Here is a 14,117-nt window from a genome sequence, read left to right as displayed (position 1 = left end):
TAACTGACTTAACTCCTTCAAGCTCAATGATGTGTTTTTCACCTCTCTCAGGGGGTCTGCCAGGAGGTGGGTTCTCAAACACCTTACTTCTCTTGGTTATCAAGGATTGAACATCTTCAGGATAGTTCCGGTTCTCTTTTAGTGGTTTTGAGGGCATGACCATGACCTTACTTCTATCCTTGATCAATGCTTGGATGTCTACGAAATAGCTGCTCTTGTCTACCAATGGATTTGAAGGCATTATCAAACACTCTGCTACCCACTCCACCTAGTTATGGCGGATCAGCCTTTCCATCCTTTTCAAAGATACAACTCTAAGTCCACCATGCGACATTCCTCTCAATACTACCTTCTTCCCTTCAGACATGAATTGAAGCTCCATGGTCTACAAGTTTAGTGTAATCTCTCCAAGAGATCTCAGCTATTGAATCCTGAGGACTGCATCATCAATCCCACCAATGCTGACCACAAAGAAATCATCTTTGATCTCATGATTTCCCAAGTTTAGAGACATGTTGGAAATCATCCGGTTGCAGGATATATTGGAACCATCTGCTACCATGACTTTGAAGCCCTCAACTTCCTCTACCACTAGTCCCCTCTTAGCAACAATCCTTTCATCAATGAAATTGTGAGTTGCTCATGTGTCAATGAGAGCAATGACACGATGCTCTCCAATCACACCCCGAACTCTAAAGGACTCATTCTTGTGAATGCAAGAGAGTTGAGCAACCACTCCTCTGTCTTCTGACCCAATTTCAGGCCCTTCGGGAGCCTCTTCATACTCGCTGTCCTCAACTTCAGTTTGTTGTTCTGAAATTTTAGAATCTGATCCATCCGCAAAATAGCACTCCATCTGATGCAGATTGCCCTTTCCATGACACTTATGTCCCGGGGCCCAAGATTCTTTGCAAGAATAACAAAGATTCTTCCTTCGAAGCTCTTGACGGAGCTCATCATCCATTCGCGAAGGGAACCTCTTGGTTTGATTTGTGAAATTCTTCTTATCCTTTTTGAAAGGGAAAGGCCTGGACTGAATTTTGTTCTTTGGGGCAGCCAACTCCATGCTTCGAGATTTCTTAATAGCCTCTGCCAAAGTGGGCGGATCAAATGCTTTAACCCAACCTTTCAAAGGTTCCTCAAGTCCTTTAGTGAAAAGGACAACTAACCGCTTCTCAAAGATGCTACTTACCATAACTGATAAATTTTGGAATTCAGTTACGCAAGTGTCCAACGAACCTTGTTGTTTGAGTTTTTCAAGTTCTCTAAATTTCACCTCTGGATCCTTGGTGTCGAATCTCTTAATCAACTTGTTGGTGAAATCAACATAGGTGGTGATCAAGTTATGACCAAGGGTGACCAACCCATGGTACCACCATTCGTGGGCCACTCCATCCAAGTGCAAGGTAGCAAACTTGATGGCATCTTCTTCCGACATAGGCCTCAAGGACAAGTAATTGTCCAAATTCTGCACCCATGCTCTAGTTGTGCTCTTAGTGCTTCCATCAAAGTTTGCTAAAGTCACTCTTCCAAGAGCTTGCTGATAATCTCTTGGGGCAGCAAATCTATTGTCATTCCTCCTTCCTCTCTTCATTTTCTGATTCATAAACTGATCCAAAGTGAGGATATTTCGGATCTCACCAAGGAGAGAAGCATACTCCATGTAGCTATTTCTTATTTCATCAGCTGTAGGTATCTCCATTTCAGCTTGCTGTACTTCTCTTGGCAGGAATACAGGTTGTAGAGGTCTTGGGTTTGAACCTCCACTATTGCTCCCGTTGTTACTCCCATTTCCATTGCCTACAGGAGCATTAGAAGTGCTGGCTTCCGGTCCATTGTTGGGTTGGTTAGGGGTCCCAACAACGTTCTGGTTAAGTTTCGCCAGCAGTAGAGACATCATGTCCATCATGGCATTGAATTGTCTCTCAGCCTTCTTATCAAGTGCCTCATTTTGTTTTGTAGCCTTGTCTGCCATTGAATCCACGGAGTCTGAAGAATCCAAATCCTTCCCTCTGTTTCTCAGTACTTCTGAAAATGTATCCTCTTCTAGCACTACCGAAATCTGAAACTGCTGTCTCTTCTGTTCTTGATTGTAGTATCTGACATCTCTGTCACTCATGGAGAATTCTGAGTCCACTGAAACTCACAGGTTGGCAGGAAAACCAGCTTTGATACCACTATAATATCCCGGATTTTTTTTATTTTTTTTAAAGACCAATAAGAATCATCAACCAACACATAACCCATTAAGGTTAGAAAGCATAAACTCAAAGCTTGCTGAAAAATGCAACCCTTCCACTTTCTGATCACCAAGTGCCCAATATGGGAAGGTGAGAGCATATGGTGAAGAGGGGATCGTTAGATCACAAATCTACTGAAATGATAAAGTGAATACAATACTAGGCGGCAAGCCAGCCCCTTCCGCTTATCCAGTGGGAAAGCAAGAATCTTGGCGGTGAACCAGCCAAGAGAAACATACAGCAGACACAAATCACTCAACCACAATATTTCAACGAGAGGACTGAATTACAAAAACTCAACTCGACCGCTTATGCAGTGGGAGGACTGAATTACAAAAACTCAACTCGACCGCTTATGCAGCGGGAGGACCATTACAACCAATCATCACTCGACCGCTTATGCAGCAAGAGGACTGAATTACAATTTAACTGATATAGGCGGCAAGCTAGCCTCTTCCACTTTTCAGCGAGATGAGAGTTTTACAAGCCAGAATGGGTTAGTAGTAGTACTACTTAACCTTACAATAACAGAGAGTGAGAGTAGAAGAGGAATGCTAAACATTAAAGATAATTAACATGAAACTCTACTAACATCAAAACTGTAGGCTGGAAATGCATAACCAGCAGCCTATGAAGCCACTAAATCACTCATATCTCTCTCAATACTTACCCAAAATCAGTCCTAAACCAACACTAGACCAACAACGATGAAGACAAACCAAAGGTAAGCTATCAAAGCACCCTCATTTATTTGGCACACATCCCAATGCACCTTCTAAAACCCACGCCTAACCAGAGAATTTCGATTTGCATTATTAAATTCTATACTCAATGCAAGGTGCTAAAAACTTACAGGATGGATCGTCAGTAGCAGGAAAGATGAATGAGCCGGTACCCAGAATGATAGAATCGCTTGGCCAAGAGGTATGAGCAAAATACAGTTTCAGCAACTCCGCGACCAGCAACCAGAAAACACTCCAATCCCACACTAAACACTCCACAATCTGCAAAACTCACTCACCAACATCACTGGAAACACCAGGACACGGCTAGGTACTATCTTCCAAGTACGAAACAGAGACTTGGCTAGGAAGCCACACTTCGAAGCTCAGATTTTCAGTCGCCAAACCGGTAGCATGACGATGCAATTTTCATAAGTTAACCAAAATGAGAGCCCAAGGCTCATATTTATAATTCCATGCCTTCCCAAATGCAAATGCAAATGGCACCAAACTCCATTCAAATTCACTTGCATTTCGCCTTATGTCTCCCCATCAACATGGCGCCCACTTACCTTTCCTAGGCAAGTTTGAATTTTCCATATGGAGCCGCTTTTTTGCAATATTAAACATTAAACCAAAGATGTTTAATCCTCCTATATGGCCACCCACAAATTCGCCCTTTTGACTTAGGAAATAATCATGAATATTGATTAATTATTTTTCCCTAAGTCATCCTCAACAATTAATCGGTAACTGCAAATATTTAAATATTAAACCTTTGACAAGGAAATAATATTTAATTAAATTACTTATGACTCCCATACTGATCATTAACAGAAACCAGGATGAAGCGAAGTGAAGAAGACCAAAGAACTGCTGCAAGATCAGGACCCTGTTCATTGCCAAAAATAGAAATTTTCCATACTGCCACTTACTAGAAATAGTAAGTCATGAACTACTGCTCCGAAAAGCAAGATCTTCGCACCCAGTGACAGAGCATGGAAAGGTCAGTAGAACAGTATCATCAAAACAACCAATCCTTGACTTACTAAAAATAGTAAGTTCTTGCCTCATCAATGTTTGAAACCCTAATTCTTCAATCCACATAGCCTACGGGTCTCAAGAATAGGCCAATGGACCACGGCAAGTACATCATCGAGAATGGACCAAAACACTCACAATCTTAGAGAGAGACTGACGAGACTGCTACGAAAAGGCCCAAAAACGAAAGCCAAAAGACCAAGAGGGCCTAAAATGTAGGGGGTCCCCATTTGCAATGGGGTGATGTATGAAAACGTCACAACACTACCTACATCATTCCCATGACCTCACAATGCAATTGTCAAGGAGTGACAAGATGATAAAAATTAGCTTCTGTTGTGGAACTCTGATATTACCCTAGTTGCAATTTTGGACTAATTCATAACAACAGAATCTAGAATTGGCAAGGTTTCTAAGTTTCTCTCACTCTTGTTTCGCATCACCTCGTAACTAGTTAGGTTGTCCCCACCTTGCTGCTCATAAGCCACTTAGAGCCGGGAAGGGGGCCTAACCTCACCTTGTTCCTTTGCTGAATGATATATATATATATTCCTTGATCAATTGCTGGATCTGTTTTCTGGTATGCTCCCCTTGCTTGTACTACCAATCAGCATTAAATACCTGTCACTTGACTCTGGAGGGGTCATGTCTTTTCCCGTGGTCACATCTCTTCTAAGCAGTGGTGCCCCTTGCAGTTTGACTGTTGCCTCTTGCTTAACTAAATTTCTGTTTTAAGTAGAGATTAATAACGATCTTCTATAATTGCAGCCTGCCTTCTATTCCTCCCTTAATATTTTGCGATTATCTTTATTTTATATGGCTTTGACTTGGAAATGACAGTGGGGTCGGCTAGGATAGGGTTTTATATTTTATTTTATTATATATTTCATAGTTCAAAAGGAAGTCGGCCAATAACTTTTTAACTATCATTTTGGCCAGCAAAGAAATGAAGTCTAGTTTTAATGATCTTTACAATTTCGCCAATTAAAGGGAGAAGTTCCATTATGTGGGGATTGACTCAATAGAAAATGGCGAAGTCTTATGAATAAGGTCATTTTAGATATAGCTAAATTTTATTATTTCTTTTTAGAGACGTGGTAGATGTATCATGGTGGGGGCATGACAAAAATCCAGTAATTGGAGGTTGGTTCATGCAATCATGTACACGTTAAAACATCAATATGAAAGTTCTCAATTAAGTCAGTGATGAATTTTTGGCTTGTCAAGAAAATAACATAGTTATTAGCAGTAGGGCATACCATATTGCAACCCGCATAGACATTGAGCAATGCCAAGGGTCCTTAGAGACAATAATGTAGGTCCTTGGTAAATTAAAACACTATCTTTATGGGTTGAAAGATTTGTTAAGCTTCCTAAAATAGGCTAAAAAATATTAGAAGGAAAACACAAGTTCGGGTTTTCTGAAAGTAAAGGAGGGGGAGATGATGCACAACTGTTCTTGGATACCTAAATTCTTAGTCAAAGGAGCTTCAGCTCTTTAGAAGAATTTACATCTTTGTATTCTGGTCACTTATAGTTAGGTATGAATCTGTCCTAAATCTGAAGTGGGTATTGTCAGGATTTTTATTCTATCAATAATCATAAACATCTGTTCCATGGGCGATACTACCGAACTTAAATCCAAGGCCAAGATAGGTGTATGTGATTTTGATTCAAGACAAGGGTGCACATGTGCTAGAAATTGTTTAAAATAAGGTTGAAATGGATTCACAATGAAATACATTGTCATTATTGATGATGTATAACTAGCACAGATATCATAAATACTTGTATCTAAATGACGCTAAGAGATATCAATCTTGAGGCACTTATTTAACTTTTGTCATAAGTTCAATAGGCACCTTGAGATTGATATCACTCTGTGTTTGTTAGATATATGTATCTAAGATATCTATGCTAGTTTATTAGGATACTAATTTATTATTTTAATATAATAGAGAGTGATCTATTGGAGCCTGCACCTTCTTAACATCAAAATATTGATAACAAAAGTCATTGATGGACATTCATAACTACAGAGGAGATCATCAAGAGGCTGGAAAAACAGAGATAAAGCATACAAAAACCCTATGATAATAGGGCAAAACAATCAACAGAAGTTCAGAACCAAATAGCAAAAAACAGCAAACACATGAAAACAACTAAGAACCTAAAGATTAATGACTCACTAACCTCCCACACAACCAGTTCCACCTGACGGAGCCCCAATACACTTGACATAACATTCCAGCCTTCCACAGGTACCACAACTTGTTTAGGAGCTGGATTTCCACCACCACTAGAGTTAGCCAAGGAATCAAAACAAACACCACGGATGCCTCTTGCTTTTCCCTGCCATGAACCAACACATCCGTAACTTGTGTATGCTATAGAAACAATGACCAGGTAAACATGACCGAGCATATGATCCATGGCTTATGTGATTTGTGGTAACAATTCATGTTAAGTGCAAGCAACTTGTGAAATCTAACGACTTACCTTTTTTCTATGTGAGATGTTCTACTAAATTAAATATTAAGTGCATACATCTTCTGTCTAAACTAACGATTACGAAAAATAATACCTGTGAAATCCAAGCACTTGTCTTTTCTTCTTTTCAACCGGAAACTACCTGCAGAAAGTGGAAGCAGTAATTTTCCAGGACATAAAATTTATTAAATAGAATACTAGCAAATAAAGTGCTTGTAGCCTTCTTGTTTATCATCATCAATAACTAACTACAGAAAGGGCAAATAACCCTTTTTCACTTGACTAAACAGTTCATTTCCAATAAGTTTGTTGAATTGTTTACTGAATCAGCCGGAATTGGTCTGAATCCAGTTAACCAGACTTTTAGGACAGATCAAATTTGTCTAGTTTGATCTGGAACTAATAATTTATTATTTTCAACTATAAAGATACAAAAATAATAAATAAAAACTAAACCCAACATCCATGAAAATTACCTTAAATCTTAATATCTATACTAAGATAAATTTCTATGGTTTGTGCTTCCTGGTTTAATTTTAATATTTTTATGCAACATACGGTTGTATATATAATTTCTGGACTGAACCAAATCAGTTTAGAAATCCTGCATACCTGAACTTTTTTCTGTTCTTGTTCAGCCTGATCTCTTTGTGTTTGTTAACTATGGTTCTGTAATAATCTTTCAGAGGACGTATTGTTCTGTCTATCTTTATATCTGAGACTTTTGTTTGGAAAGACGAGTTATGGGGAAGGCAAAGGAGAGGCTTATACCAAGTCTTGCTTCATGCAGATTTGGATGCTATTATAAGAGGAAAATGGCAGTAAGATGCTTTATTGGACACTCAACAGGATTAAGAGAAACAATCTGCAGAAAACTGCAAGCAAGCTTTGGAGCAGTTGTCTTACTGAATGCTGTTACTAATCAGGTAAAGGGGTATTATGTATTTCTGCATTTTACCAATATACTTGCATCTAATATAACTAGATTCTACCAAATTTGAAAAGCTGTTCAACTTGAGTGCATGATATTGCTACCAAGTGGAAAGCTTTAGGAAGGCTTTTGAGAAGACTGGAGGTAGAAAGGTTATGGTGGAGACTCAGTGTTATCACATATTAACTTAGAACATTCAGGAAGTGAAATTCATGTTGTCTGAAAGGAGAAAAAAACTTTTCTTGCAGGGCACTGATGGTAGATGAGATCACAAGAAGCTGTAGCACAAGTAAAAGGGGTATTCAAAGAAGAATATCTAAAGGTCTAACTGTTCTTTTTAAACTTTATTTGTTTGTTTCTTATGTCCAGGTCATTGCTGCAGAGTACTCACAGAGCAACATTTGTCAACTTGCATCTATCACAGAAAATAGCACAACTCTAACAATTGATAACTCAAGCGAGGATGAAAATCAGAATCTAATGATGACTGGCATGACTGCCAATAATTTTAATCCAATTAGGTATTCAGGAAGATGGTTTGAGGTTGCCTCTCTCAAGCGTGGATTTGCAGGCCAGGGACAAGAAGATTGCCATTGTACACAAGTAATATTTCAAATTTTCAATTACTATATTAAAGTTGGAATTCACTCTGAAAAGTAAATAAACTCTTTACTATGAATATAAGATGAACCAATCATTAAGAAGATTAAAATTGTTCTAAGTGAATTGGAGGAAAAATAAAATTTCATACTTGTAAATGCACAGGGTGTGTATTCATTCGATGCCAAAAATCGGGCTATTCAAGTTGATACGTTTTGTGTTCATGGCAGTCCAGATGGGTACATTACTGGTATAAGAGGAAACGTTCAATGCCTAAATGAGGCAGAAATCAAGAAGGCAGAGACTAAGCTAGAGAGACAAGAAATGATTAGAGAGAAATGTTTTCTTCGCTTTCCTACAATTCCTTTCATACCTAAGCTGCCATATGATGTGATTGCGACAGATTATGATAATTTTGCTATTATATCAGGAGCAAAAGACAGGAGTTTTGTTCAGGTATGATATCCTTTTGATTAAAATAATTTCAAACATTGTGATTTGTAGCTGCCTAACATTGTTGTCCCTTGTATTTTAATTGCAGTAGATTTGTATTAAAAATAAATAAAATTACAAAGTTGCTGAAGTATCAGATTTGATGTGTCACGAGAGTCAAAACCAAAACATCTGTACCATAGATTGAGTACTTTAAGGTAACCTGGTTTAAATCTCTCCGAAAAAGGCTATAGCCTGCATATGATTTATAGATCTTAGCTGTTAACATTTTCTTTTAGATGTTGTAATTTTTTATCTTTTTCGTGCTCGTCTCCTTTTTGTTTCCCTTTTAAGGAAACTTTTCTTTTTCTTACTGAGGAAAATGTGCTTTCCTCCTAGACTAGAATTGGTTTGGCATTATATCCAGATTGCACATATGTGTTTGAAGTTTGAACATCCAATGTTACATCTTGTTAAGGATATCGGCAGTCTGCATAAGAAATAATGAAGAGGTAGGGCTCATTCAACAATGAAATTCAGCAATGCATTAACTGATAATTGAAACTGCAGTCAAATACAAATGAGTTATTTGACACAATATGTTTGGGAGGGATGAAAAAATCTTAAATCAACTCATGCAGGATAAATATTGCATTTCCTCAGGCTCAAACCCACCCTACATTCATACAATTTCTAAAACATTGATGACCTTTCACCTTCATGATCTCTCTCTCTTTTGTGCATAAAATTAAAAGCAAGTCTTCGTCTTCCTTTGTCAGATCATTTATGTACACCAATCATGATCACTTGACTTGATTCACTTACAACCTCTTGGTTTAATATTCATGACACTCCTAATATTACTAACAAATTTACATAGATTAAGTTCCAAATGAAAGCAACCTGACCGAGACACATGACAAAATGTAACAGTCTTATAAAATTTATTGGGAATTTAACTGCAATCTTCAAAAGTCCTCCTTACCAATGATATTAAATTAATTGAAACTTTGCATCAATCTTCAAACCAAACCATAAACAATCTGAAGAATCTAGATCATATTTAAACCACAACAAACCCAAAATCATTAGAAATTAAGTTCTTTTATCATAATTAACCAAATTTGTCTAAGTTCATCAAATTTATTTTGTTTCTGTCTTTTGTGCGGGAACACGTGCTCCACCGCACGAGAGCACACGGCTCCACCATACAGTGAGCATGGGCCTCTACCGTACGATGAACTTTGTTTTTAAATTTTATTTATTTATTTATTTATTTTTTCATACGGTTCTCACCAAACAATTTTATTTTTTGCCTAAGTATTTCTTCGGGAGGATTCGGGGTTGGTCGATCGCCTCTGCTCATGATATATTTTTAATTTCAACCCATTGATGCTGCCTGCAACCTCCCATCCATCCAGTGTCCACAACTTCACTGCCCCGTTCTCCGCCACCTCGCAGACTTAATATGGTCCTAACCATCTTACCTTGAATTTGCCTGGTTTAATCTCATTAAACCCATTATATTTCAGTACCAGTTGTCCTGGAGCAAACCTCATTTGTTTTAAGTGCTTGTCGTGCCACAACGTCCTCCTTTGTTGGGCTGCCTTCGTAGCCCACTGGGCCATCATTCTTTTCTCATCCAACTTGTTCAAGACATACAGCCTCTCCCTCAGGCTCTCCATATCCCCCAGTTTGTTCTCGATTGCAATGCAAAGGCTTGGCACCATGAATTTCGCTGGCACAACAGCTTCCTGTTCGTACATCAATTGGAATGGGGTCTGGTCGGTGGTCACTTTGTAGGTTGTGCGGTAGGCCCATAAGACCGAAGGTAATTTTTCTTCCCAGTCTTCTCCCTCGACACCACAAGACTTGTAAATCACTCCCATGAGAATCTTGTTGGTAGCCTTCACCTGCCCATTGGCTCGCGGGTAATAGGGGCTAGACAATGAATGAAATTTTTTGAATTTAGTATTGAGGAGCTTGATGACATGGTTCACAAAATGTCCACCCTTGTCGCTGGTCAACTGCATAGGGATACCATACCGTGTAATGATCTGCTCATAAATGAATCTTGTTGTACTTACGGCCTAGTTATCAAGTAGGGCCCGCGCTTCAACCCATTTGGTTAAATATTCTGTGGCTACCACAATGTAGCGACACCTCCTAGCACGGCTGGCCTTGAGTGGCCGAATGAAATCCAAATCCCAACGCTTGAATAGTTCTTGAGCATGCGAAGGGTTGAGGGGCATGAAATCCCTCTTTAGCGGCTTCCCCGCTCTTTGGCACGTATCACAACCTACTACCCATTCTCTAGCATCATTATACAATGTGGGCCACCACAAGCCCGCTAGTAGCACCTTTCTTGGCGTAGTGTTTGGTCCCATATGGCCTCCCGCGGGCTCCTCATGTGCCTCCCTCAGAACGCTTGGCACCTCTTCCTCCATCACACACTGACGCAACACTTGGTCGGGTCCCATTTTATACAACAATCCATTAATCAACTGAAATGTGCGGCTTCTCAACACGAGTTTCCTCCGTTCTCCAGGTGGCATACCTTGCGGGAACATGGAGGTGGAGAGATATTCCCCGATGGCAGTATACCATGATGGCAGTACTGCGATCTTGAATAGGTGAGCATCTGGAAATTCATCATTCACCCCCTCTGGCAGCTCTCCCGACCTAATCCGGGACAACTGATCAGCAAAGACATGACTCTTTCCTGGTCGTACAATTATTGTGAAAGTGAACTCTTGAAGGAGTAGTAGCCACCTGCTTATCCTGCCTTGGATAATGGGTTTATTTACCAGGTACATCAACACCTAGTGATCCACATAGAAAGTGAAGGGTGTCGCTAGCAAGTAGTGCCGAAATTTTTGTACGGCGTAGACCATTCTGAGGGCTTCCCTCTCAGTGGTACTATAGTTCTGCTCAGCTTTCGACATCAATTGACTAGCAAAATAGATGGGATGATCCAACCCATGTCCCCCTTCTTGTGCTAGTGTAGCCCCAATGGCATAGTTCAAGGCATCCACGTGTACGTGGAATTCTCTGTCCCAGTTTGGATAGGCCAGAATGGGTGCTGCCACCAGTCTCCTCTTGAGTTCTTCGAATGCTTCCCCTTGTGTCGATTCCCATATGTACGGTTCACCCTTTCTTGTCAGTTTGTCCAGTGGGAATGAAAGTTGGGCAAAGTTCTTGATGAACTTCTAGTAGTATCCTATATGTCCCAAGAAGGACTTGACTCCCGTCACATCAATGGGCGACTCCATTTCTACAATTACCCAAACCTTATCCAAGTCAGTTTTCAGTCCAACTTTACAAACGATATGGCCCAGCAACTTTCCTTGTGGTACCATAAATCTGCATTTCCATGGATTCAAGGCGAGCCTGGCCCTTCGGCATCTCTCCATGCACTCTCTCAGCGCCACCAAGTGAGCGTCTTCGCTACTGAAAATCGACCAGTCATCCAAGAAGGCTTTAAAATTTCCCACAGACATCTTATCGAAGATGTGAAGGACTATCCTCTGGAATGTTGCGGGAGCATTGCACAACCCGAACGGCATCCGGTTGTACGCATAAACTCCGTCCTCCACCACAAAGGTGGTCTTCAACTTGTCCTCCTCAGCTATCGAAATCTGATTGTATCTAGAAAAGCCGTCTAGAAATGAGTATATTTCATGGCCAACCACCTCTAGGATGTTGTCTGTGAAAGGTATAGGGAATGGATCCTTGATGGTGACTGCGTTGAGGCATCAAAAATCCATGCAGATGCAAATCTGGTTGGCCTCCTTCAGTGAGATCACAATCGGCGAGACCCACTCACTTGTCTCCACCCGAAATATGATGTCGACCTCCAGCATCCGTTCAATCTCTTTGTTCACCTTGGCAGCATAGCTCTTATTCATTCGGTACGGCCTCTTCCGTACCGGTTGGGCTCTCGGGACCAATGGTATCTGATGGACGCACAATTCTAGTGGCACTCCCTTCAGATCCTTGTAGGACCAAGCGAATATGTCCTTGTATTCCATGAAGATTTTGAATGCTGCGGCCTTCAGCACCGGGCTCCAATCGTTGCCTACCCAAATATTTCGAGGGGTGGCAGTGTCTCCTTGTCAGGTCCCCTCTTTAGCTCTGTCTAGAAGAGACATGTGAGTCAGCGTATTATGGGGTCTTGTAGGCTGACAGTGATGGATAGAGACTCAGTGTGGTTATACAGTGTTTGGGACTTGGTGTTCTGGCAGTAGTTGATCAGTTTGGAGCAGTTCCTTATTTTTAGGAGGCAGTTCCTACATTTATGAAGGATATCCCTACTATTTAGGAGGTTATGACCATACCCAGGGTTGGGTCTCCTTGAGATTATTTCTTGGGTTCAATTTCATAGGATTTTGGTTTGTTTCCTAGTTTCTAGGAGCATCCCTAGATTTTAGGGATGAGATTGCCAGTGGATCCTTGATTTCCGACTTCAGTCATAGATAGGTGGCAGGTTGACTTTCTAGTTTGTGGTGTTGTTTGAGCATTTTGCAGCTATTTGGGTTATATTTTTAATATTTCCTAAGTTAGCGTTTATTATTTAAATAAGGCTATGTTTATAGCCATTTTGGAGTAATAAGGGGTTTTTGGCCTCATCTGGATGCGTATCCCTTGGTGTAATAGCTCGTTGGAAAGGTCTTGGACTTTTCTAAATATTTCCCTCTTGACTCAGATCCTTTCGGTGAACGAATTTCTTTATATTTGAAAAAGGGTCGTTTTCTATGCACTTGGCAACTTAAAATGAGAAATATAACATTTTAACCCTAAACGCCACATTGAGTCACTTTTAGGGTTCGAGCTAAGTGGGAAGGTGTTATAAGGAAGTTGAGACCTAATTCTTGGGTATCTTCTACACATTTTACATCTTGGATTTGAGATTTTGGCTCTGGAAGAGCTTTTCAGCATCTGGGAAGCCAACCCCAATGCCTTGCCTGTTTGGGACGTAGCCCCCAATATAGTGGTTTGGATTTGCTTGCAGTTATTAGCATCTTGGAGATTGTACGACACACTTTTTGGAGGTTTTAGTGATTCTGACAGAGTTCAGCGTGGGGTTTGGGGGTTTCTATCCAGTTGGGTGTACTTGGTAGCCGTACGGCTGTACCTAGCAGCCACTTTCCTTCCCACGTGCAGCACTTGGAGGGCTGGAATCTTGCCGCAACTTCATTCCTGGTTATATTACTCTTTCAGCATCCAGGTTGGGTTCATTCCTGATTGTAATCTTCCTGAAATTATTGGAAATCTTCATCTGGTTAAATATTTGATTTTATATTCAAAAATCTGCCTTGAATCGAATTTGTTTTGGCTGTATATGAACTTCATTTTCAGTACTTTGTTCATGTACTTGTACTTCATTTATTACTTGTTGAAAAATCATCAAAACACAAAAAGAATCCAACCCTTCTGCAACTTCTGTCTATTTCTGAAAGAAAATATTAATAAACGGGAAAAATCAATTTAAAATAATAAAAATTACAGCAGATTAGCAAAAGAGATCCATCAGGGATCTTTCAGTGGTATCAGAGCTATCATCCTGCCAGCTTGTAGGGTTTGTGTGGAATTTTCACACTAGGGTTACATTTTATTCTATGCATCCGGGTAGAGAGGAGATACACAGGTATTATACACACA

At 40.0% G+C, this 14,117-nt stretch overlaps 1 protein-coding gene across 2 annotated transcripts in view; it reads left to right on the top strand.

The window, feature by feature from the left end:
* Positions 1–14,117, top strand: part of LOC131060999 (chloroplastic lipocalin) — a 60,238-nt gene that overhangs the window by 27,307 nt on the left and 18,814 nt on the right. The window contains exons 2-4 of one of the 2 annotated variants that reach the window (XM_057994496.2): positions 7,284–7,419; positions 7,794–8,027; positions 8,190–8,480. In XM_057994496.2, the coding sequence (XP_057850479.1) occupies positions 7,284–7,419; positions 7,794–8,027; positions 8,190–8,480 (661 nt within the window). Of the gene's footprint in view, positions 1–7,283; positions 7,420–7,672; positions 8,028–8,189; positions 8,481–14,117 lie in introns of those variants that run through there. The other variant, XM_057994497.2, reaches the window with a different exon arrangement.

The sequence above is a fragment of the Cryptomeria japonica genome, chromosome 9 (assembly GCF_030272615.1).
Source record: "Cryptomeria japonica chromosome 9, Sugi_1.0, whole genome shotgun sequence".
NCBI lineage: Eukaryota > Viridiplantae > Streptophyta > Pinopsida > Cupressales > Cupressaceae > Cryptomeria > Cryptomeria japonica.
This window is presented reverse-complemented; position numbering and strand designations above follow the sequence as displayed.